This window comes from Acomys russatus, chromosome 11 (assembly GCF_903995435.1).
Source record: "Acomys russatus chromosome 11, mAcoRus1.1, whole genome shotgun sequence".
Lineage (NCBI taxonomy): Eukaryota > Metazoa > Chordata > Mammalia > Rodentia > Muridae > Acomys > Acomys russatus.
The window spans coordinates 7,490,728-7,515,562 of record NC_067147.1 but is presented as its reverse complement, the minus strand read 5'-3'; the positions used below and the strand labels follow the sequence as shown (position 1 = coordinate 7,515,562).

The 24,835-nt window shown below is 41.3% G+C and overlaps 1 protein-coding gene and 1 non-coding gene across 2 annotated transcripts in view; one reads left to right on the top strand and one right to left on the bottom strand.

Moving 5' to 3' along the window:
• The window catches only part of Tmem131 (transmembrane protein 131), a 105,908-nt gene that overhangs the window by 39,344 nt on the left and 41,729 nt on the right, over positions 1-24,835 (bottom strand). The window contains 7 exon segments of the mRNA XM_051152659.1: positions 240-348; positions 4,001-4,062; positions 5,250-5,306; positions 5,404-5,554; positions 9,321-9,401; positions 11,682-11,804; positions 12,879-12,995. Coding sequence (XP_051008616.1) covers positions 240-348; positions 4,001-4,062; positions 5,250-5,306; positions 5,404-5,554; positions 9,321-9,401; positions 11,682-11,804; positions 12,879-12,995 — 700 coding nt within the window.
• Positions 6,772-6,876, top strand: LOC127196012 (U6 spliceosomal RNA). The gene has a single exon (XR_007831418.1). It is a non-coding gene; the product is annotated as a U6 spliceosomal RNA (small nuclear RNA).

Genomic DNA, 24,835 nt, shown 5'->3' with positions numbered 1-24,835 from the left:
CAGACATTTCCAACCTTAATATGTTTCTAAAAATGTTTCTTGATGGTAAATACTGATTTAAGTTTATGAACTTATACTTTATGAATTAATAAAATACGTTAATGATATCCTGTAGGAGAAAATCAATTGAGGGAGTTGTGTTAAAATAAGTCTGGATTTCTGCATTAACTCATTGACATAGATGCTTTCTAGTGTACCAAAAATAACACCACTCTATGAGAGAAAAAATTAATATTTACCATCAAAACTAATGCTTGCAACCTTGGTATATTTGCTTTCAGAAGCTTTTAGTGTAACTGGTTTAAAATGTACCGTTATAGCGTCATTTTGTGGTGTAGGTCGAACACTCTGCAAAGAAAGAAATGATATTTTAGTCGAGTAATTTAGCTAGAAAGTAAAGTACACTCAAAATCTAGGCCTAATGCCTACAATAGCTGTAAAAGAAATAGGACACATGCAAAACCTTACTTTCACTAGAACACCTTCTGAAAGAAAGTGATGACAAGGTATGAGGTCACCAAGTATGAATCTAAGGAAGACTTAGAGGTCTTCTCTTCTACATGAACACCTACTCTGTAAGCAAAGGGGACATGAAGACAACTTAAGATGTGTCTGTCTTGAAGAAATCCATACACAAGTTGCTATGGAACTGTCCTCTAGTGGGAAAAATGAGTCCACACCAGGGTGACCACATGCACCTCTGCAGTTGTTTCTCCATGGCTTGTCAGTGTAAGCAAGGCCTGCTGTCAAAGGGCAGAGCTACACACTAGCATGTGCTGGGCAGTGAGGCCAACTACGGAGGCACTTAGCTTGGAAGAAAGGATGAGAGACTTTCAACTTAGGAAACCAGGCCTATTTACACAAACTTAAAATTAAAACAAAACAAACAAACAAACAAACCCAATATATGGTGTACTTTTAGTGTATATTTAAAAAATAGACACATTTTAAGGTCTAGTTATTTTCTTATTATCCTCAATGATACAAATCATTTGAACTGAAAAAGACTTGCAAGCTACCAACCCCACCACCAGTGTCCTGATAAAGGACGCCTCATATTATAAAGGGATGTTCCAACAGTCAGGCTCCAAGAGGAGGCCTGAAGCCAGGTTTCCTGACCTGGTAGAGGGCCACTTGTCTGACATCTCGCTGTACAAGAGTGTCTTTGGGCCGGGTGGTGGTGGCACACGCCTTTAATCCCAGCACTGGGGAGGCAGAGGCAGGCGGATCGCTGTGAGTTTGAGGCCAGCCTGGACTACAAAGCAAGTCCCGGACAGCGAAGGCTACACAGAGAAACCCTGTCTCAAAAAACCAAAGAGTGTCTTCATGGACTCACAGTATTGCTCACAAACCCTGATTCGAAGTATTTTTCAAATTACCAGGGCTGTGTGAACTTGCTGTCAAAACCTATTACTTCCCAAGGAAAAGAATCTTCCACCTGTGAAGCGCTTCGGTGCCATGGCTCACAGGGGTGGCCAGTCACAGTTCTCCCCATTCTAGGCTGACCCTTCCTTTCTGGTCACTCACACAGGAGAATTCTACCAAGACTGAACGTCAGATGGGAAAATCCCCTGAAGAAAGACACTGGCGTGTAGCTGGCTGTTTGCACTGGCAGGGAACCAAGATGATTCTAGTAACTGCAGGGCCTGCCAGGGCAGCTCACTTTCCCATGCATGGCCATTAGCCCCAGGCAGCTAGCAAGTCCTTACAGGCCTGGGATGATGGGCCCAAGGATGATTCTTGCAGCTGCTTGTGTTAGAATTCTTACTAGCCTTGGCTCCTGGCCACCTGCCCTCCTGGCATCTTATCTTTTTCACCTGCCTCCCTTTGCCTTGAAGATGCTTCCTCATTTGAACTGAGGACTGGATGATTTGTTCATAGCAGTATCTTACTTATTGATAAGCTTACTGGGTCAGCAACCACCTGAACTACGGATCTCTTCATTCCATGAGGGTATGCATTTTTGAGACTAAACAAACAACTGCTTGAACTATGAAGCTACAATGGAAGAAGGCTTCAGCTGCCACCCCACTGTTACCACACCAACACTCTTCCGCTAGAGAGGGAGAGCAGTAGAGTGGGAGCCGGGCAAGCTGCCCACGGGCAGGTCATCCTCCCACCTGGGAAAGCGTCCTGGGAGACTAGGTATTTTTAAGGTACTGTATGTCTCTATTTGCTACTTTGATCTTAGGCTCATGGTTTGCTAGAGAGAGCTGGCTTTGTAAGCGGAGGGCTCTCAGGGCACAGCTACCGCCTTCACTGGCGACTGTGTGTGAGACAGCAGCAATGGAACTACAGCCACGTCCCAACACACACACACACTGAGCAGTTCATCAGGAACCACTGCAGCATGTTCTGAGTGGCAGCAGCCTGTGCAAAGCTGTACCCGAAAGAACAAGTCATGGCTTTTGCTAAGATATAGCTGTTGTAAGCAGGAAGAACTTAAAATAGATGTTGAAAAAATGATTCTCTTACTTCAAATTCAATACTTTGAGCATTTCCAAACCAGAGGAGAAATTTACATTCAGAATTATCACCTCAAAACATACTGCACTAATAGCAAACAAATACATGGTTGATGACTCACTTTACACAGTCTCAACTGTTTACTCGTTAAAAAATAAACCTGAATCATCAGGTAAAACTCACTTGTCTAAGGAAATTAAAAACAAAGCAAAGCAAAACAAAACAAAAATCAGAACAAAATACTTAAAAGTTCATTCTGGTAACTTAACTTGATACGAATTTTTGCTTATCCAAAGATAATTAAGATGTGGGAAAATATGGCAAGATTCCCAAGAAAGGCAGCTTGTATATATTCTTAATATATTTTTAGCCTTTTCTCATGATATTCAGATCCAACTACTACTCAATAATTAAAGTAAGACATAAAAGTTCAAGAAGTCAGGTGTGGTGGTGCACACCTTTAATCCAGCACTTAGGAGACTGAGGTGCATCTCTGTGAGTTCAAAGGTCTATACTACATAGTGAGGTATAGGCCAGCTAAAGCTATATAGTGAGATCCTGTCACAAAAGAAAATTCAAGACACACTGAGACCACAGAGGCATGTCAGCAAACCTGCTAGTACACAGCTACTGGATTCTAATTATTTTTCTGCATAAATTCACTACGGCAAATATCAAGCTGAAACAAATGATTCTTACTCCTCAGCTATCATGGAACCCACATGCAGGCCTTCCTCTGAAGACATGAGAAACACTTCAGTGTTTCTAAGTGTCAGGAAGGGTATTTTCTCAAAGCTGCATGATAGAAGGAAGGCCTGAATGTGGGTCTTCAGTCCACTGCCAAGTAAGAACCTGCATCTGGAGTCACCTGCACTGTTGTCATGCAAAGAGAAACTAACAAAACCAAACTTCAGCACTCAGCACTGCCTAACTGGAGGATAACAACTTCTCCAAAACACACTAGTCTCGAATCTTGTGACAGTATGCAAAGAAATGCTGAAGGAAGCAGAAAGCAAAGCAAACTTAAGTTCTCTGAAAGCTCATCTTGTGATGTATGTGGAGAGAACTCTAAGCTGCGCTGAGCCCCCAGCTGAGCCCCACGACAGCTCTGGCTGCTCTTTTATCTTTTACACTTGCACTGAAGTGCCCTCCTACCGACTAAGCCTGCTGCTGTTGCTCTCTTTTCTTACTGCACTCAGACGGACCCAAACAAGCCTGGCTTCAAAGTAGCTCAGTGGCAGAGGGGGCTCTGACAGTCTGACTCATAGCTCCATATTTAGGGCAGTCTAGTACACAGTTGATGTTTAAATAATTATTAAATGAATGAGAAGAGGGATGGATGAAGACCAGGATTCTCATATTCCACACAGAACAGTCTACAGGCCAAGGACTTAACTCTGTGGTTAAGTCTCTCTCTCTCTCTCTCTCTCTCTCTCTCTCTCTCTCTCTCTCTCTCTCACACACACACACACACACACACACACACACACACACACACACACACACACACACGGGAGGGCATATAGAAACTTACTGTTATCGGCACATCCTTTGTTCCTGAATTTAGTAAATGAAGATTTAAAACCTTTGGTAGATCTGTTAAAATGGAGGAAAAGAAGTGTTTCTTTAAAAGGTGTGCGTCACAGAAAATTAGAATCTTTACCTTATAAGATATCAGGCTGAAGTTATTCTAGAATGTGAAATATAATGACAATCATGTTAATGAAGAATTATCAATAGAAATCATTTTACTCATCAGGACGTTATACAAGAGCTGCCCTGGCCATGCCCAGCTTAAACCAGACCCAACTAAAACAAAAATGCAGAATGTAACTTTTAATGAACTCAAACATTACTTAGTTTTCCAAAAAGGCAATGACAATGCAAAATTACCATACTAAAAGCAAATCAAAATTGCAAAAATATGGTCTCGACCCTAGACTAATAAATCTTAATTGCAAATTGTTCAAATCAATCTCACATTCCCTTAATAATCTTAGCTTGTTTATAATTTTATAATTAGAATTCTTTGACCACTTAGGATTGATAATAGGCATTATAATGCAATTGAATAATTCATATCTTTTAAAAATCCACAAGTCTTTTAACTTCCTTTATTTTACTACTTAAAAAAAAATTTGTCACAATCCAATGTTTGAGGGAAGAACTGGCTTAAGAAACAATTTTCTGCCTCAGCTATATACCTGAAGATTCAAGTTATTGTAACTTTATTTTCCCACCTGAGAGGCAAATTTCTCAAAAGAAGAGTTCTACAAGATCACATGATCTACTGAGAAATAACTTTCAATGCTGAATTACAAGTAGAGCCATCAGAACTAAATCCCAGTTGGATTTTTCACCCCCAGACCTTGTGGTGGTTTGAATGAGAATGGCTCCCAAAGGCTCGTATATTTGAACGCTTGGTCCACAGAAGCAGAACTGTTCTGAGAAGGATTAGGAGGTGTGGCCTTGTTGGAAGAGGTAGAGCACTAGGGGTGGGCTCCGAGGTTGCAAAAGCCCAACCCGGCCTAGCCAGTCAGTCAGTCAGTCAGCTTGTTTGTCTCTCTGCCTCCAACTTGCAGATAAGTAAGCTCCCAGATACTACTCCAGCACCGTCTTTCTGCCTGCTGCCATGTTCCCCACCACAACGTTCATGGATTAACCCTTGGAATGCTAAGTACCCCCTTAAATGTTTTCTGTTGTAAGTTGCCTTGGCCATGATGTCTCTTCACAGCAACAGAAAAGAAACTAAGACAGACCCATAAAGACTTTTATTATTTTACCTTGTGTTCGAAGTGTTCCAAAATCTAACATTTCGGTTGAGGAATAAATTCCAGGAGCTGGGAAGAAAGAACAGTGACTATTTATCTATCACTAGCCAGGACAGAGTGCACTGAAAACAGAGCAAGCCTTGCCTTCCTTCATTTCTCCACTGACCTGTTGTAACTTCCACCTCAACGGGGAGAATGATGAACTCTGTGCTGTCTGACGCGTTCGTCTTTATTCTTATGAAGGCCGTATGATTATCCGCTTCCCGGGAGGAAAAGCTGGCTCTCATCACTCCCTTGGTTTCATAAGGAGGGATTTCCTGTGAGGAAACAGACCATAATGTAGCACAGCACGTGGAATGCTGCACAGCTACCTTGTTTATTCAATTAGGTGACACTGACTTAAGGTGCACTATTATTTTATACATCTGCTAAGAAAAAAATGGTACATTACCAATTAGACAAACGCTTCTCTGACTGTAGCACAAAAAACTTCCAATTCTAGAGAATGTTACAATACAAAAAATAAGCTTCTTAGAGCTGGCGATGTATGTTGTATCAAGACAAGTAAATCACGCCAATGGGGGTGAGTGCATACATTCCTTTGCAGGCTGCCTGGAGATCACTGGAATTTTCTTGCAAACTGCTTCTAGTTCATTTTTATGAAAACATCATGTTCTAGAACTTACTGGTCCTCATCTAACCCTACCTCCCTAACTCTATTGTCTCCAAGTAGAAAACAGGTGACTGGAAGCCTCCTGGGTGAACCCAGATGTGTTTTCCAACTCTAAGAAGCTGACTCAGTCCCTGGGACATTCTGATGTCTAGTGACAAAGGAGACAAAGTTTTGCCCCTGTTTTCACAGCCTGCAACTTATTATAAAGCCCTGGCTAGAACTTACACGATAGAACGTTAAAGTCAACCACAGGACCCTGAGTGGCAGGTTATGGGGTGACCATGAGAGTTGCAGCTGTGCCTCAGGAAAGACTCCTTGTGGTTCAACTTGAGGCTGACAATAGACTGTTACCACGATATAAAAACTACAGTGCAGGCACCTTTCTACACATGCGCACGAGTGAAGAGGAGTCTGTGTCTTAAAAGACCCTCTTTCCGTTAGAGCATCATTTTCATTCTCGTTGGCCTCCGTCTCCTTTCAAGGTCTTTCTAAAAAAATCACGGAAAGGTGTATCTAAGCTACAGGTAAACCTAAAGTCAGTCTGCTATGATTTGGGAGGGGAAAGGACCTTTATTTCACGAATAGGCCACCTACATCACACAACTTACTTAAAACTCACAACACATAAAAAGACTGGGCTGCTCCCTGTAGTGTAGGGACAGCCTACCCCAGTGTGCCTGTGTTCAGTGAACCTCTGCTTAACCTACCCAGTGTCTCAGAGCAAATTCCTTGAGAAGACGAGAACATACCCTCCCATACTACTAAGATGAAGACCACATTTTTTTTTTCTCATCAAGGCCTATTTTCTCACTACTGGTTATTATTTTTGCAGTCACTTGGGGTATTAAAAGGTCATGCTGTGCTTGCTTCGGCAGAACATACACTAAAATTAGAAGGATACAGAGAGGATTAACATGGCCCCTGCAGAAGGATGACATGCAAATTCGTGAAGCATTCCATATTTTTTCTGATAACAACCTAGATGTCCCTCAGTTGAAGAATGGATAAAGAAGCTGGTACATTTACACTATGGATACTACTCAGCTATTAAAAACAAGGAAATCTTGAAATTTGCAAGCAAATGGATGGAACTAGAAATGATCCTCCTGAGTTGAGTTAACCCAGACCCAGAAAGATACACATGGTATATATTCACTTATAATTGGACACTAGCCCAGCAGGTGTCCTCTGAGAGTCTTCATTTAGTGGGGGAATTGGGCTAGATGCTGGGACTCCCTATTGGGACTCCAGGTGAGAGAGATATGGGAGAATGGGGAAATGGAAGGATCCAGAGGGTCCTGGAACCCTACAAGATGACCATCAAGGTTGGCGGATCTGGACCCAGGGGTCTGATCAAACTACTGTATCAAGGACAATGCATGCAGTAAACCTTGACTCCTATTCAGATCTAGCCAATGGACAGCACATTCTCCATGGTTGTGTGGAAAGTGACTCTGACAGGAACTCTGGTGCCCCCTATTTGGCCACTTCTCCTTGGTGGGGAGGCCTGGTGGTACTCAGAGGAAGGGGAAGCAGGCTACCAGGATGAGACCTGATAGGCTGTGATCATATGGTGGGGGAGGAGGTCCCTTTCTGTCACAGGCCTAGGGGAGGGGAATAGGGTGAAAGAGGGAAGGAGGGGGAAACGAGAAGATACAAGTGAGGGGATAACAATTGAAATGTAATCTGAATAAATTACTTAAAAAAAAAAAAAAAAAAGGTCATGCTAATCTCTGCCACTACAGTTTTTAGCTATTTAGAAGTCTAAATTTTTTTATATTCATTCACAGATTTTCTAGTCATTGCATTATCAGTTTCACAAGGAAGAAAAAACAATCTATGATGAGGGAGGGATCTTCCTGACTAAAGACATAAATTCATACCCCACCAGTTGTAAAATACAGAGTGGGTCAATAGCTCATAAAATAGAAAACTGAACAAAAAAATTGTAGCTGTATCAAAGTTTCAAAGTTGGAAGTAAATTCTCATGTAGTGGAATTCTCCAAATGTACGTAGTATGAAGTATCTCATGTAAAGTGACTTTCCTAGAGCACACCAGTAGTTATGGAGCCTGGAACACATGTTCTAAAGGACCCTGAGCTTATCAATGCCTCATTCTGTTGTGTGTGGATGTGCACATGAGGGCAGATGCCCTGGAGCTGAAGGTGCAGGTGGCGATAAGCCATGTGATGTGGGTGCTGAGAACTGAACTTGGGCCCTCTGGAAGAGCTCTCCTCTCCAGCTGCTCCTCCTCAGAACAGATCTCTGGGATATATATTTCTAATTCCCCTTGTTGGGGGGGGGGGCGTGGTTTGAAGACAGGGTTTCTCTGTGTAATAGCCTTGGCTGTCCTAGAACTCGCTTTGGAGACCAGGCTGGCCTCAAACTCACAGAGATCCCTGCCTTTGCTTCCCGAGTGCTGGGATTAAAAGGCGTGCAGCACCACGCCTGGCTGTAATTACACTCTGAAAATAAATACTAGATGGAAAGATTCTCAACGCGTTGTTTAACAATGTATGCAGAGTGAGTTTTCTTTTAAAATCCAATCATGCAATACAGCTCTTCTCCTTCTGTTTTAAGCCCTGTTGAATCTAAGGGTAAACTAGAGTTCCAATACACTATTAAACGCTAAGTAACTGTGGTTAGACTTGATTATTGTTAGGATTGTGTGATAGATTCTCTGGGATACTTTGTGTGTGTGCGCGTGCGCACACATGCGTGTTTCTTTAAAACCAATACTGTTTTTAGGTTTATTCTTTAAAAAAGGTTTACTTATTTCTGTTGTCTGCTTGCATGTCTGTGCCCCACATGCTTCCCTGGTGTATGTGGAAGCCGGAAAAGGAAACTGGCTCCCTGGAACTAGAGTTACAGGTGGCTGAGAGCTAGGACTGCATCCCAGTTAGAAGGCCAGTGCTCTCAACTCTACTCACCCCTCCCTCCTGCCCTACAGCCAAAAAAAAGTTTTTAATGTATATTTTCTTTAAACAAAGAGTTTGGACACATTTCCTGAAAGTGTCTTATTTTAAACAATAAATAGGTTAACAAGATTAACTTTTATATAAAAATGCTGTCTTTTTATATACTGAAAGGATATCTGAAAAGTAATCATAAATTAGATCAAGTTTATAATTTTGCCAATTTTCCTTTTATGTTGAATCATATACCTACAACTATTTTGTTTCTTTTCATTTTGTAAATGGTTTTATATTTACATTGTTTTAATTTATTATGTTCATAATCCACTCTTCATATTGTATATCAAAAGATCATATCATGTTGATTTGAATACCCTCATGCCACAGACCACCAGAGCTCTGTCACATGGTATAGGAACAAATCTTCCATGAACCGCAAAGAAAATGACCGACTTCACAGGAGCACACGCAAGAGCAAAGCATGCTTGCACTCACCCACAGTTTCCTGGTCCCTCCTTGCTGCCCTGTGGGGAGCTCTAGGTGAAGGTCCCCTCCACTAGAGTACATTTCTACGACCTGCAGAGAGCACACACCACGGTTATATCAGCGCCACTCTTACCACAGTGCTCGCTGAAAGGAACAGGTTAGCATCCTCACTGCTCACTGGAAGGGTACAGAAGTAGACGAATGCTGGCAAGTACCACTGGCGTCACACATCTGCACCAGCAACAGCTTTTTACATTAAATCAAGGTAGCTTTGCAAAGTAAATGGAGCAGTGTAGCTTCAGAAATTAGATTTTAGGAAGCAACAAAGCACTTCTCTTTTTTTCTAAATAAAAATACATGTAAATTATGAAGTGTTGGAAATATAAATTTAAGGGCAGGTGTGGCAGCACATGCCTATAATCTCAGCTCTTAGGAGGTTGAGGCAATCTTGAATTCAAGGTCATCTTCAGCTGCATAATCTGAGGCCATCTTAGGCTAGATGACACCATCTCAAAAAAAATTTATATATACACATAAATCTTATATATAGTTAGATCTAGTGGCAGGATCATTAGCAACCAGAACTGTGAAATAAGGAGAAGATAAACACTCTGAGATATATTATATATATCTCAATGCTAATAAAGATCAGAACACTTGGTTTCTGAGCTGAAAGTGTATATGCCCACCACATGCAAAACCCCGAGTTTGAACCCCAGTGCCACACAACACAAAGAGGTTTCTAAGGAAGGGCTGGAGAGAGAGAGGCTGGGTAATGTGCAACCAACTGCACAAGGCTGGACTGGAGAAACGTCTTACAGTCTACAGTATATAGGCTAACCACTTTTGACAACACTTAGTTGGGTATTTCAAACATCATAGAGAAGATTTTAAATGTTTCTAACACACAGGAGTAGGAGGTGATAGATAAGCAATAACTAGGAATTTCTCATTATCTACTGTAGACATGTACCAAAATGTCTGTGTGTTCAATAAATATGCGGTTACTATATTTCAGTTAAAACAAAAAAACCCACAAAGATATTTGATTTTCCTTGTACCCTTTGGAGCTTATCCATCTCCCTGTGGCCGCCTCTTCCCAAGCAAATCTGCTCGTCACTGCAGATTCCTCTGTATTTAGTAGATCTCCCCCACCTGTGTATGGTGTATGTATGTGTGTACAAACCTATAGGCATGCATGGGGAGCCAGCACAGAGCACTGGATATTTTCCTGTGTTGCCCTATTGATGTGAGATGGTCTCTGCCTGGAAGCTTGCTGCCCTTTCAGATAATCAAGCTGGCTTACTGAGCTGTTGGACTCGCCTTGACCCTACTTCCCCAGTGCTAGGACCACAGGCAAGTTCCGCTATGCTAAGTCCTTAAGTGGGTGCTGGGGATGAGAACGCAGAGCCCCCTTTCTAGAGATTTCTATAAATAAATAGTATGTACTTTTATGTCTGGCCTGTTTTGTTTTCCTTTCAATGTAATTACTTTGAGATTCACCATGATATATAAATAGCTTGCTTTCTGTTTTTTGTTGTTGTTGTTTTTTTTTTTTTCCAATTTTGCAACACAACCTTGCCATAGGTGGTTTGAACTCACAAGCCTGCTTTACAGTCACATACTGATGGATGTCCAGGTTGTTACCAGTGTTTGGCCACATTGTTGGGTAACAAAAAGTTGCCATGGGTACCGACTGAGGACACTTGGTATGAACACCTGCCTTCCTTTCTTTTGGGTGAGCATTAAGGAAGAAAACAGGTCAGAAGGCAGGAAATGTTCCCTTCGTAACAGATAACTTTGGACCTTACAAAGAACAAATACATTTTATTAACTTTAATAAATTTGGGGCAAACTGGTGGAAAACTTTTGTTACTTACTATATCATACAAAGTCCTCCAGAAGGAGTAAGAAAGAACAAGGCAATGAGACCTGCAGAATTCTAATGTGGCCGGAAGGGTCTCTGCTTGCTTGCTCTTCTTTGTGCATGCTGTGAAGGCCACACACTGCCCAAGCTCTTGAGCTAGTCTTCTTAGCGACTGTCCCCTGCCTGGGCACAGTTGGGCAGTAGGATGTTTGTCTAGTCAGTTCAAGGCCTGATCAACCCACCCCCACCTTCAACAAACAAACAAAGAGTAACTGGGAAAGGAGCAGAGAAGTCAAATTCAAGCTGAAGATAACTAAGTGACAACACAGACTGAGAAAAATGGCTGACACGTAAACAGCTGTGACTGACCAAACATCTCTTCAGCCCAGCTATGACATCCTACTGTTCTACACAATCTTGGCTATGTGACAGACTAGCTTTCATGGTAGGTACCAATTCCCACCAACATGAGCACTGAAGTGCAAGTTACCCCAGAAACTCACCTGTAAAGGTTCACTGTGAGGGTTGTGTATGCTTATTATGGGTGAAAAGCTGCTGTTTACAGGGACTCTGGCCCCAAGAAATGGCCGTAACCGATATGGATTTGGAACCCCAACACCAAATACCTGTTTCAAAGGGAAGAAAAATATTTTGAGTGGCTCTTTGAACTAGCATTTTCATAGCTACAACTCTCTTTGATTTAATTTTGATATGAGAAATGCTAACAACCTCTTGAGACGATATGTGCATCTACAATGACTTCTATACTACACTGGGAACTGAAATGTGAACAAGCCCTTCACTAGACCACAGACTACACACAGGGAAGAAAACAGGGACCTGATAGTGTCCCCAGTCCAACCACTAAGAGGTGGAGAGCCGAGGCGCAGACAATGCTCAGATACCAATTCCAGGCTCAGGTTAACCCCACACTGGAACATCTTACCTATGACTGACAGGGTGGGGCAGCTATTCAAATGACAACCATTTATTGTCTATGATGTGTCAGGCATACGCACACACGGTGCAATAGTGAACACACTAAGTGATGGGCCTGCACTCATAGCACTTACTGGGCAGATACGGTAAAGACAAGAGATTCTTTTAAAATGTGCTGTGATTACAGTAAGTCACAGGCTGTAGAAGCAGCTGGAGAAGAGAGAGTGGCAGCTCGCTGGAGACCCTGTGAGCCCGGGACGACAGCTAGAGAACAGCAGTGCAGTGCCAGGAGAAGCAGACAAACGAGGCGTATTTAGGACAAAACCTTAGAGGAAAAGTAGGCGTGGGAAGGTACAGACAGTGCCCCACAATACAGCAGGCCACTGAAGCTCATCTGAAGAACAACCTGATTATAAATGTCAAAAAGACAGACCAGCCCTGACTGCCAGGGTCTGCTGTTAATGCCCTTCTGGAGAGGTGAGAGCCATGTCCTTCATTGTAGCAAGTCTAGCTAGGCGGGAGAGTGTACACCCAGACCATGCAAGGGCCTCGGTTCATTTCCTGCTACTATAAGCAAACAAAAAGCAACAAACTAAATGCAAATAAATAAATACTCAAACCCTATAAGCTGCAGTAAGTGTAAGTACCCTGAGTCTAACGCCCTGAGTTTTCTCCCTAAAGTTTACAAAGTGGGCTCTTAAAGGTCATCATATCTGCTGGCTACATCTGTACTGAAAAGGAAATACAGCTCTGATTCTTACCTGGTAAGTGAACACCCCATGATTAGATGTGTTAATAAATAAAGTATTTTCTACATTTCCCACTACTCTTGCGAGAAAAACTACATCAAATGATGTATTTCCTCCTGGAAGAATTTTCTGAAAAAGAAAAACAAGAGAGTTAAAAGTCAGAGCATACTGACCAACATTAGACAGTTAAAGTTCTACAAAGCAAACAAATCTGAGAATCATTTCCATAAACTAGCTGTTTTCCTCTAAACGTTTAACATTCAAGTTAGCCACACTGCTGTACAAAGGGAAAATAATAAAAGATGTCTTCGTTACCTATCTCTGCCCGTTACCAGTCTAAAGTCCTGTTCAACACGTAGTTCCCTTGGACTCCGTTCATTCAGAGGTTACCAGACTGGAATAAAGCACCCAACTATGTGCTGCCAGCCCAGGCTGATGCTGCACTTTCTACATAGAAGTCCTGTTGGACTGCACACAAGTTCTGCCTCAATCCCCCATCTCTGCCACTTGTGCATATGAAGTACAAGATGTCCCAGCAACGTAAGTTAGGGAAGAAGAAATTCTGTCCTGCTGTTTCCTGCAGACTGAAGACTATCATCATGACCAGTAAAAGAAAATTTTATTACAACAAATTAACAGACAACATTCCATGAAATTCAACACTAAGGCTGTAGTTTTGCCTGCAGTACAGCCTTAAGGAGCATTTAATATGTAAAGCCTCCAATCTCTCTAATGCTGCTTCTTGTGAGAACTCTAAAATGCTACCCAAATTATAGCTCAAAGCACAGACTCTGGCTTTATCCTATGAAAAAGGAAGAAAGAACATTCCTCCTGCACTGTAAGCAACAAAACCCAGAAAGAAAAATGCTAACTTTTCTTAAATCTATCACACAAAATGCATGGATGACGAACACACCCAAAGAGATGGGATGGAAAGGCCAGCTCACCACAGCAGAGAACGGGAAGGCGACAGGGCTACCTTACAAGAGCACAAAGAGAACTCTCTAAACTTTCATACATTGTTAAAGGTCGAGTGTGGCCTAAAGTGGGGTACAGCACCTCTTGAAGTATAAACACTAGAGAGAAGTCACACCAGACCCTGAATTTAAGAATGAACTTAAGTCTGGTAAGTTTCCCACAACACAATTCTAAATAACCCACTGGCCATTTAAACAGTCACATGATAACATAAATATTCTGAATTGATTTGAAGTGAAAACACAACAAATTAAAATGTACAAGCAGCAGTTAGAACAGTAATTAGAAGAAAATTTATAAGATTACATACACATTTTGAGCATACAGGTCTTAAACCAACAATTTATATTTCTGCTTTGAGAAACTAGAATAATGAGTGAAATTCAAGGTAGGTAAAAAGAATAAAGGCAAGTAAATTTTGATGAAGTAGAAAGCAGAAAATAGTCACTAAAATAAATAAAATGAAAGCTGGTACTTCAGATCCACAAAACTGATTTTAAAACTCCTATAAGGAATGTGTGGGGTCTGAAGAGATGGCTCAGAGGTTAAGAGCAGTGCCTGCTCTTCCAAAGGTCCCGAGTTCAATTCCCAGCAACCACATGGTGGCTCACAACCATCTATAATGAGATCTGGTGCCCTCTTCTGGCCTGCAGGCAGAGCACTGTATACATAATAAATAAATAAATAAAATAGTATTTGTTTAAAAAAATGTGTGAAGGGGGCTGAAGAGATGGTTCGGGGGTTAAGAGCATACTGTCTGCTCTTACAGAGGTCCTGAGTTCAATTCCCAGCAACCACATGGTGGCTCACAACCATCTATGAGATCTAGTGCCCTCTTCTGGTGTGCAGGTGTACATGCAGGCAGAACACTGTATACATAATAAATAATAAATAAATCTTTTAAAAAACGTGTGAAGAGAGAGAAGACGACACGAGGAGCTAGAATATGCATGGCATTATACCTATTTTAGTGCTCTCCTATACACTCTACAGCTGTACACTATGGAAGGGCTAAAAGAAAAAACAGCTCCTCTGAGAAAGATGGGCAAATAGTATATGACTCTCTCTGTGTAGCCTGCTGATAGAGAAACATCTGCTTAACAAAAAGTAAGACTACTCTATCCCAACAGAGGTTAGAAAACCAGGAAAGGACCATGGAAGGAGAGGATCTTTCAAAGGAGGTGGATAGAACACATCAGGGAAAGAAATGGGGAAGGGAGTATTGGAGCAGCAAGGACTAAATGGAGTGGGGGAAGGAGGGCAGGCAGAGGAGGGAAAATGGGGGAAGGAGGGCAGGTAGAGGAGGGAAAATGGGGGAGGACAACTAATACTGAATGCCTTTTGAAAAGGCCATATGGAGACCCACTATTGTAGAAGCTTCTTAAAATACATACATATATGCAAATAAAAAGTATAGTGCTGGCCAGGCATGGTGGCGCACGCCTGTAATCCCAGCACTTGGGAGGCAGAGGCAGGTGGATCTCTGTGAGGTCAAGGCCAGCCTGGTCTACAAAGTGAGCCCAAGACAGCCAGGACACCACAAAGAAACCCTGTCTCCAAAAAGCAAAACAAACAAACAAACAAACAAACAAAAAAGTGCAGTGTTGGAGAGATGCCTCAGAGGTTAAGAGCACTGTCGGCTCTTCCAGAGGTCCTGAGATCAATTCCCAGCAACCACATGGTGCTCACAACCATCTATAATGTGATCTGATGCCCTCTTCTGGCGTGCAAGTGTACATGTAGGCAGAACACTGTATACATAGTAAATAAATAAATTGAAAAAAAAAAAAGTTTAAATAGAATTGCCCTATAATGGGGGACAGCACCCTAACTAGATACCACATGCTAGCAAATAAAAACTCTAGCACCAGGAATAAGCTACTTCTTTTGAATTACTGGCCAACAGGTTTCCATAAACCCCAAAATGTTACATGCTATATATAACCAGTGCTCTTGGTTGTCATCCAGAGCTCGACAATAGTACCCTGCCACCAAAGATACCCCATTCTTGAGTCATGGAACATGGAAAAGTCTAGCTGGTACTCACCTGAAAGCTACGCCTTACTGGCTAGCTTTCACAGTGTTGGAAGGTGCTGTGCATGCTACCAGAGAAGAAAAGTAACCATTGATGTCATCCAGCTGTGAACCCACAAGCTACAATAACGACATGTGTGACAATGTATGCTGACTGGTGTACCAGTGGCATAAATGCTATGGGAATAACCAACTACTTTATGCTTGGATCTACGGCCTGCTCCGTGAGATGGAACCCATACCTGGCACTGTTAAAGGGTCCAAGAACCTATGACTAGATAGGTCATAGGCCCTGGTGGAGCTAAATGGACACAGTTCTGACACAGGTTGCAATGACTCACTAGTACACCAACAGGCCAATGTTTTTCCCATCCTCTTCAAAGAGACCCCTCAGCTGGTCAACCTGCAGACAGTTAAAAGACTGGGAGTGCTCAACCCTAAAGGGGTCATCAAATTCCAAGGTCCACGGATCTTGAGGGAAGAGGGAAAGGAGAGATTTTAAGAGACAGAGGAGATAGATAACTTCAAGGAAGACAGTTTTCTGGACACAACAGGACAGCTGCAAATATGAACTCAGCAATTTTAACAGCAAACACAAGACTTACATGAGCCCGAGACAGATCAGACCCCAACATGGAGAAGAGAAGGGCAGGACACAACCCTCCCTGGAGCTGGGGAGCTATTCGCAATCTACAGCTGCTGGCAGAGGAAGAGCCAGTTTTCTTTAATGGTCTGACCTCTGGCAGGTCAACCACTCCCTAAGGTACTCCTCACTCCCAAGAATAGCTGGGCAGTATAAACAGCATTTGAAGAGTTAACAAACAAACAAAGAAGGAAACAAGAAACCAAAGTTAGATGGGTAGGGAGCTGAGGTGGATCTGGGAGGAGTTGGGGTTGTGAGTGTAATAAACATACACTGTGCAATTCAAAGTAGATTGTTCCAAAGAGAGAAGGAGAGAGCAGTCCTTCAAGTCCACAAAAGGAGAGAGAGACAGGTGAAAGTACAGAAATCAAAGAGTTATCATGGAAAAGACGCAAGCCACAGTTAACACAGCTGTGTCTCTCTGGTGGGGACTGGAGCAGGAGCCTCATCCGAAAGGTAAACAGGAAGGCCTGGGTGAAGAAGGACTTCCAGTCCTTCCCAGTTCTACCCATAGGTCAAGACCACAGCATCCACAAGTCTCCATCTAATTACGGGTTTCCCTGAGACAGTGACTTCTCTAACTGCATGGTCAACAGTACAGAGCTCTACCTGTGCCTACCAGTGAGCCGAACGGCAACTTGGAACCAGAAGCTACCATGAGAGAGAGCCACCTGTGTGACAGGTGGCTCACTGCTACAGGCCAAGAACTCTGAGCTCCAGGACACAACCCAGCATTCACCGCGGCACTCCTCAAGCAGGGCAGTAAATGAAAATGCTGTTGTTGATTCACTAATGTCAACATAGCCAGGAGACAAGCCCCCTCCCAGATACATCATGAGCCTGAGTAAGAACGGGGGTGAGGGTGGAGCTCAGGAGAGTGGGAGACTGAAAAGCCAAGTAGGCAAAGTGATAAATGAGAGAAAGATCAGACGGAATAGGATATGTTCAACTCTACCATCGATACATACTCAAGATTTCAATGGGCAACTGCTTTAAGTTCTGAAAGGGCTGACTCTGTGATTATACATTTATTAGAAATTATGGCTATTATGGGACTAATTAAGGCTGTCTCTGGTAAAATGAGACAGTTTTTTTAAAAACATGTTATAACATAAAGCGTATTACTGGTACACCACACAATCCTACAGGACAAGCAGATACAGAAAGATCTAGTCGTACTTTGAAAGATATGCTTAATAAACAGAAAGCGTTAATAAAGCCCCTCAGAGATAGATTACATGGTGCTTTACTAACATTAAATTTTTTAAATGCCAATGAGAAAGGAACAACAGCTGTGGAGAGACATTGGATAGTAGGAAAAAACCCGCTGAACTAAATCAGCCTGCGTATTTTAAAAGTGTATAGACTATCAAAATTGATAAAGATTAGAGTCAAACAGGAGAGAGCTCCTGAATAAGGAGAGGTGACAGCTTGATCATTCAATCCCAACTAACGTAAAAAGACGAACAGATATCTTTCATTTGATCAGGCATGAAATTTTTTTTTCAAATGATAATTTACCAAAGGCACAGTTGCCTTAATGAAATAAAATGAAAAAATGTGTTTTCTTAAACCACATGTCTTAAATTCCATGGCTCACACTATCTGAGATATCAGCTTTTGAGTTTTCTTAAGTAAAAGGGATATTTTTGTTGTTTGGTATTAAAAACACAGTAAGAGATTTAAAATGTTTTAAGCACTACAGAGTTACTACAGTTCAAATGTGTTTCCTAAATTGAGCTAAGATAAAGTATTTGAGCAGGGTGGTGGCAGTCCATCCCTTTAATCCCAGCAGAGACAGGTGGATCTCTATAAATTAGTTGTTTTCTAAATTTTAGAGTTAGAGTGAACAAGATGGTGGTGGCACACACCTTTAACCCCACCACACAAGGACAAAGCTCAGACACAGCACCTAATTGGTATGTTTTCACACTAGAGAAATCACATACCACGTTTATAGATTATTATAAAAAACGAACAAACCTTGACATGGTTACTATGAAGGCATCTAATTTCCAATGGGGACAGAACAAAGAGCAGCTTTTGCAACTGCCAGTAAGCTCATCTCTGTGCATGCAACCTCACCAATATTGAACCAAATGATACCCTAATTATGGATCTTATATTTATGGTGAATTGGTAACTGGGGGACTCTTCATAAAGCAGAGAGGAGTCCACCAACATCTGCCTGCTGGCTTCTATTGCAAACACTTTCTATATATGCACAATAAATATTCTCTCTTTGAGAAACAAATCTGGACATTTTATGTAGCATGGAGATCCTCAGTTATTGCCAACCACCCTAGGGTCATAAGGGCGCTCTTACAATGATGGGTTGGATCTGTTAAAGGCAGAGTCCTTCGCAGGTTCAGCCATGGGAGGAAAGGTGTTACAGTGGAACTGGTACCTGTCTGAATGCCTTCCTGACCATGATGTGGTGGCAAAGGGGTTCCGCCTTCCCACACTGAGGAAATAGCTCAGTTGCCTATAATCCTCTTCCCTAAACTGCCCATCCCTCCCCCAAAAGAGGCACCTATTGAACTGTGGGAACCCACAAAATGGACATAATATTTGGCTAATGCATGGCTTACTGATGGTTCATCAACCACTGATGGAACCAAAACTAATGGAAAGTGGCAGCCTCCTATAGACAGGGGATGAATGGCCAGCACTGAGGAAGGAACCACAAAGTCAGCGCAGCACTATTGGCTATAAGACAAACGGCCAGGAAAGAAAAAATAAAAAAATAAATAAATAAAAATTTTTAAAAAATCCGTCTTCTCCTATTCATGGTGCGTGTGCAATGGTATAGCTATGCTGTCATCAAAATGGAGAACCACTAACTGGCAGATAAATGGCAAAGATACCTGGTCATGGGAGGCAAATAAAATAGAAAAAGCAAAACAAACATGCACAGATTGCAACACAGAGGCACAAGAACCATGAAAAAATAGAAAAACATGACTCCTTAGCAGTCAGAATCAGACACTGAAGCAGCTAAAGCGTCTTAAAGGCAAAGTCCAGAGAGGACCAATCTTATAGAAGAATGAGCTAAGGAAATCAACCCTGGCCTGAGAAAGAAAGAACAACAACAAAGAGAAAATCAGCAGAGGGAAGTGAACATCAGCAAGGAAATTGAGGTTTTGAAAATAAAATGCAGTTATTGGAAAAGAAACACCGTGGATCAAATAAAGAATAGAGTGCAAAGTGTTCCTGATAGACTCACCCACAGAGAAGGATTAGTATCAGGGTGGAGCACAGGGTTGAGGAAATACCACATTCAAACATCCCTAAAAAGAAGAAACAAGCTCCAGCACTGGAGATGAAAGCTTAAGGCAGAGAGAACTTACTTAATAAAATTATGGTGGAAACCCTCCTCAATCTAGAAAAAGAAGTGGACCACTGAATGCAAGAGACACTTAAAAGTCTAAGTGAACACAACCAGAAAAGAAACACTACATGACACAGTCAAGGTGTCAAAAACACAAAGCAAAGAGCCAGGAAGACCTGAGGGGGGGAAGAATCCCAACATGTTTACAAAGTGAAACTCATCAGGGTAGTATCGGATCTTGCTTCAGCAGCCCTATGGTGAGGAAAGCATGGAACAAATGCTTCAAGCCTGTAAAATACAAAACTGCTAACCAAGATGACTGTGCTCAGCAGAGCTCTCTTTTAAAATTGATGGAGAAATCAGGACATTTCAAGATAAGCACAAACTAGGCCAACACCACAGGACAGCTTCCAAAAGAATGCTCTACACAGAGAGGGAAGGCAACCTAAAGCACTGTACCTCTGGAGAGAACAAATTCCATGAGAACAGAGGAACAGGCAAGCTAGGAAGAACTCCATCATGTCCAGCCTAAGTAAGCCAACAAACTCTTTTTTGTTGTTGTTGCTTTTAGTTTTTTAAGACAGAGTTTCTCTGTGTAGCTCTGGCTGCCCTGGACTCACTTTGTAGACCAGGCTGGCCTCAAACTCACAGAGACCTGCCTGTCTCTGCCTTCCTTAGTGCTGGGATTATAGGCATGTGCCACTATGCCCAGGAGCCAAAAAAGAAAAACCAAATAATAACCCCCGTAATATCTCTCACTAGTAACTTTAAATGTTAATGACCTAAATGCATCAATAAAAAGACTTAGATGGGTTAATGCAGTTAAAAAAAATTCAACTCTGTTGTTTCCAAAAACCATACCTCATTGGAAAAGTCACAGAAGTAATCTTATCAGCCAATCAGAAGCTGATGTAGCTATTTCGATATGTGATAGAGTTCCAAATAAAACCTCAAGAGATAAAGGCCACTACATACTAATAAAAGGTATAATAATTCATCAAGAAAATACAATAATTGTAAATAACAATGTACCACATTTTGGGGCTCCTGGTTTCATAAAACAAACACTAGTGGGCATAAAAGTCAGTCAGATCCTGAAACAAAGAGTGGGTAACTGTCAAACCCCACTTTTATTTATGTATTTATTTAATGTGACTAGATGTCTTGCCTGCATGTATATCTGTCTACTACCTGTGTGTAGTGCTCATGGAGGCCAGAAAAAGGTGCTAGACCCCTTTGGGACTGGAGTTACAGATAGTTGTGGTTTACCCTGTGGTTCCTGGGAATTGAACCCAGGTTCTTAGGAAAAGCAGAGGTGCTCTTAACCAGACAGCCATCTCTTGAGCATTACCTTGCCCCCTCCCATCTTTACATAGGTCATTTAAACAAGAACCAACAAAGAAACTGAAAGTACATTACACAACAGATCAAATGGACTTAACAGATACCTATCCATACAATATTCTACCTAACAGAACAGAAACACACATTCTTCTCAACAGCCTATGGAACTATCCCTAAGACAGACTATACGGTAGGTCTGAAAACAAGTCTTAAATAGAAAATCCTCAAGAATTTTAAATTATTTGTTTACTTAAGTATGTGGGTGTGTGCGCACCATGACACATGTGTGGAAGTCAGAAGACACCTGCAGGAGCTGGTTCTTTTCTCATTGTAGATCATACTGAGCTGGCTTTCAAAATAATTTCTTATATCTTATATGATAGTGGACTAAAAGTAGAAATCAGCAACTAGGGAAAGCACAGAAACTATTGTACAAATGTTTGGATACTAAGAAACACACTCTTGAATAACCAATAGAGGGGCCCTGAATTCATTTTGGAGAGGGGTTGTACCTGAAATTTTCTTAGAATCAAATGAAAGCAAAAGTATAATTTACTATAACTCATCATACATTCTGGGATATAGTCAAGACAGCTTTAAGGGGAAAGTTTAAAACTATGAGGATATAAACTTAAAACATTGGAGAAGAGATGGAATATGGCTCCAATGGGGAAAGGCATTTGTTGCTCTTGCAGAGGACACAGGTTCTATCCCCAGCACCCACATGGTGGCTCACAAATGTCTGCAGCTCTAGTCTCAGAAGACAATGGCCTCCTCTGTCCTCATGGGCACCAGACATGCATGTGGTGTAGACATACATGCATGGAAACATTCACACATAAAATATAAAAATATATGTCTTTTAAAAAATGAGATCTCAAAGGAGCAAATCAATGATGTACCTCAACATCTTAGAAAAAAAATGAACAAACCAAAGCCAATGGTAGTAGATGGCAAGAAAGAATGAAGATCGGGGCAGAAATTAATAAAATGGAGACTAAAAAGAGCCCTACATAGAGAGTCAGTCAAGAGTTGGCACATCTTGAAAAGTAAACAAGATTGGTAAGCTCCTAGTCAATCTAATAAAAAAAGAGACAATGTCCAAATTAGCAAAACTAGAGATGAAAAGGGGAGTGTTACAGCAGATTCTGATGAAATCAGAGAACCATTGGGAAATACTTTGAAACCTTTATCATTAAAACTAAAGAAAGATATATTCGTAGTACATATGACCTACTAACATACATGAAGAGGACATAAACAACTTAGATCTATAACAAGCAACAATACTAAAGCAGTAATAAAGACTCCCAACACTGCAAGATACAGGCACAGGCAAAGATTTTTCAGAAGGTTGCCAATAGCACAGGGAATAATTCCAAGGATTGTCAAACAACTGCATAAAACTCAAAAGCAAAGGAAACAATTACAGACTCCAGGCACAACCTATAGACTGGGTAAACATCTTTGCCAGCTTGTTGTAAGCTCCCAGAATGATGACTTATGAGACTCACAATACACTTACAAACAGCTAAGCCACAAAGCTGGGCTCTTCTCTGACTAGCTCATAACTTAAAATACACATTTACACTAATCTACATTCTGCCATGTGGCTAGTTACCTCTGCCCAGGTACCATGTGTCTGCCCTCCTCATGTCTTCCCTGGCAAATCTCCCATGCCTGGCTCTATCTCAGAATCCTTTTTGCCTACTGGATGTTCCATCTTCTTCTACACTTTCCTAGAGGCCATAGATTTTTTAATTGACAGGTATTTCATCCATATAATACACAAGATATTCTCTCTATACCAGTTTCAATGTCTAACAGAGAATATCTAGATCTATAAAGTACTAAAACAAAACAAAACAAAAAAAACCAAACAAACCCCAAAGGACAAATCATCTAACCAATAAATGGTTAATGAACTGAACAGTCTGTTCTAACAATAAATACAGTCACTAAATACTTGAGAGAGTGTTCAATACCTTTGGCTATTGGGAAGCTGCAAACTACAACTGCTGTGAAGTTCCATCTCACCTGAGTCAGGATAGTTATTGTCAAGAAAACAACAAGAAATACTGGTACAGATAGATGCGGGAAAAGATGAAGACATATATACTGTGGGGATGAAAATGGTCACAGCTATTATGAAAATCAGACTAAACTAGCATTTAGCAAACTAAACTGTACCACACTGCCAGGTATACACCTAAGGGGACTCAATCAGCACACCAGAGAAACGAGCGCAGCCATGTTTACTGCTATGCTATTCACAGCAACTTAGATAGGGAAGAGCCTGGCCGTTCACCAAGGTGGGCGTGGATGAAGAAAATGTAGAATATAGACACAATGACATTTTATTCAGTTGTAAAGGAAAATGAATTAATGACATTCACAGGAAAATGGATGTAACTGGAAAGCACCATGGTAAATGAAAAAACCACCTTTCTGCTGAAGTGCTTCAGCTGCTTCCATGCTTCAGGAAGGATAACGTGCCCTCACAACCTGAGGACCCGGCTCCTCCTGGGTTAGCTTCCAAACCAGAGTGTCCACCCTGCCTGCTCTGTCAGGGCTGCTCTCCTGGGTTCTCCACTCAGTCACGTCTCTGGTCAAACTCCACCTACTGTTTAAGGCCAATGCCCCTCACACTAAATCCCTGATTCTACTGCTTTTTTTCCCCCCTTAGATCATGCTTTCTCCTAAGGTCTCATAAAATATATTTATTATGATTGTGAAGTCAAACCCCTTCCCTCGCCAGAGGCAGGGACCTCTTGTTCCTTCAGTGATACATCCTGGCACTATCTGTTAAATTAATAAAATTGTTACTTCTATGTAAGTGGCAAAGCTGGTTTTAAATTTATATTTTTTACATGTTGTAAAGTATAAAAACAGCAAGGGCTTATTATTCTTATGGTTACAGAGCAAAGATGCCTGAAGAAAATGTTAATACTCTCAAACCTCTCACCCTGTCCAGGTCATCCATCACTGGTACAACTACCTATAATTTCCTCTAGCTCTTATTAATGTATCAAAATGCAGACAGACGTTTTTCATAAGATGGCTCACTGTCTGTCACAATCTGCTTTTCTTTCAGAGGCACACACCATGTATATTATTCCCTAGCAACAGACACAGGTTTCATTCTTTACCTGTCCAATACCCAACACTAGTGCTATAGCATACGTGCCCAATTCCTAACAACACGCATGGATAGCATTTTAGTTTAACCTAAAATGGAATATACAATGTGTAGGCTTCTACATCTAATTAAAAATAATCACTAATGCTCATAAGAGCCTTTAACCCACAAGATTAAAGCATGATAAAGTAAGTAGCTTTAAATTTTTTGATTTTTTTACACTCTTTTAAAAAATTATTTAATTAATTTATTCAGATTACATCTCAATTGTCTTCCCTTCACTTGTATCCTCCCGTTCCTCCCTCTCTCCCACTTTCACCCTATTACCCTTCCCTAAGTCTATGACCGAGGTGGAATTATTTTTATTTTTATTTATAGACTGAAACAATACTTTTATTGTTTGTCTGAAAATGTAACTGAAATATAGCTATATAGAACTTGATCTTTTAAATAATTTTTTTTCTCTATTTTCTATTGGTTGGTTAACAGAGGGATGATGG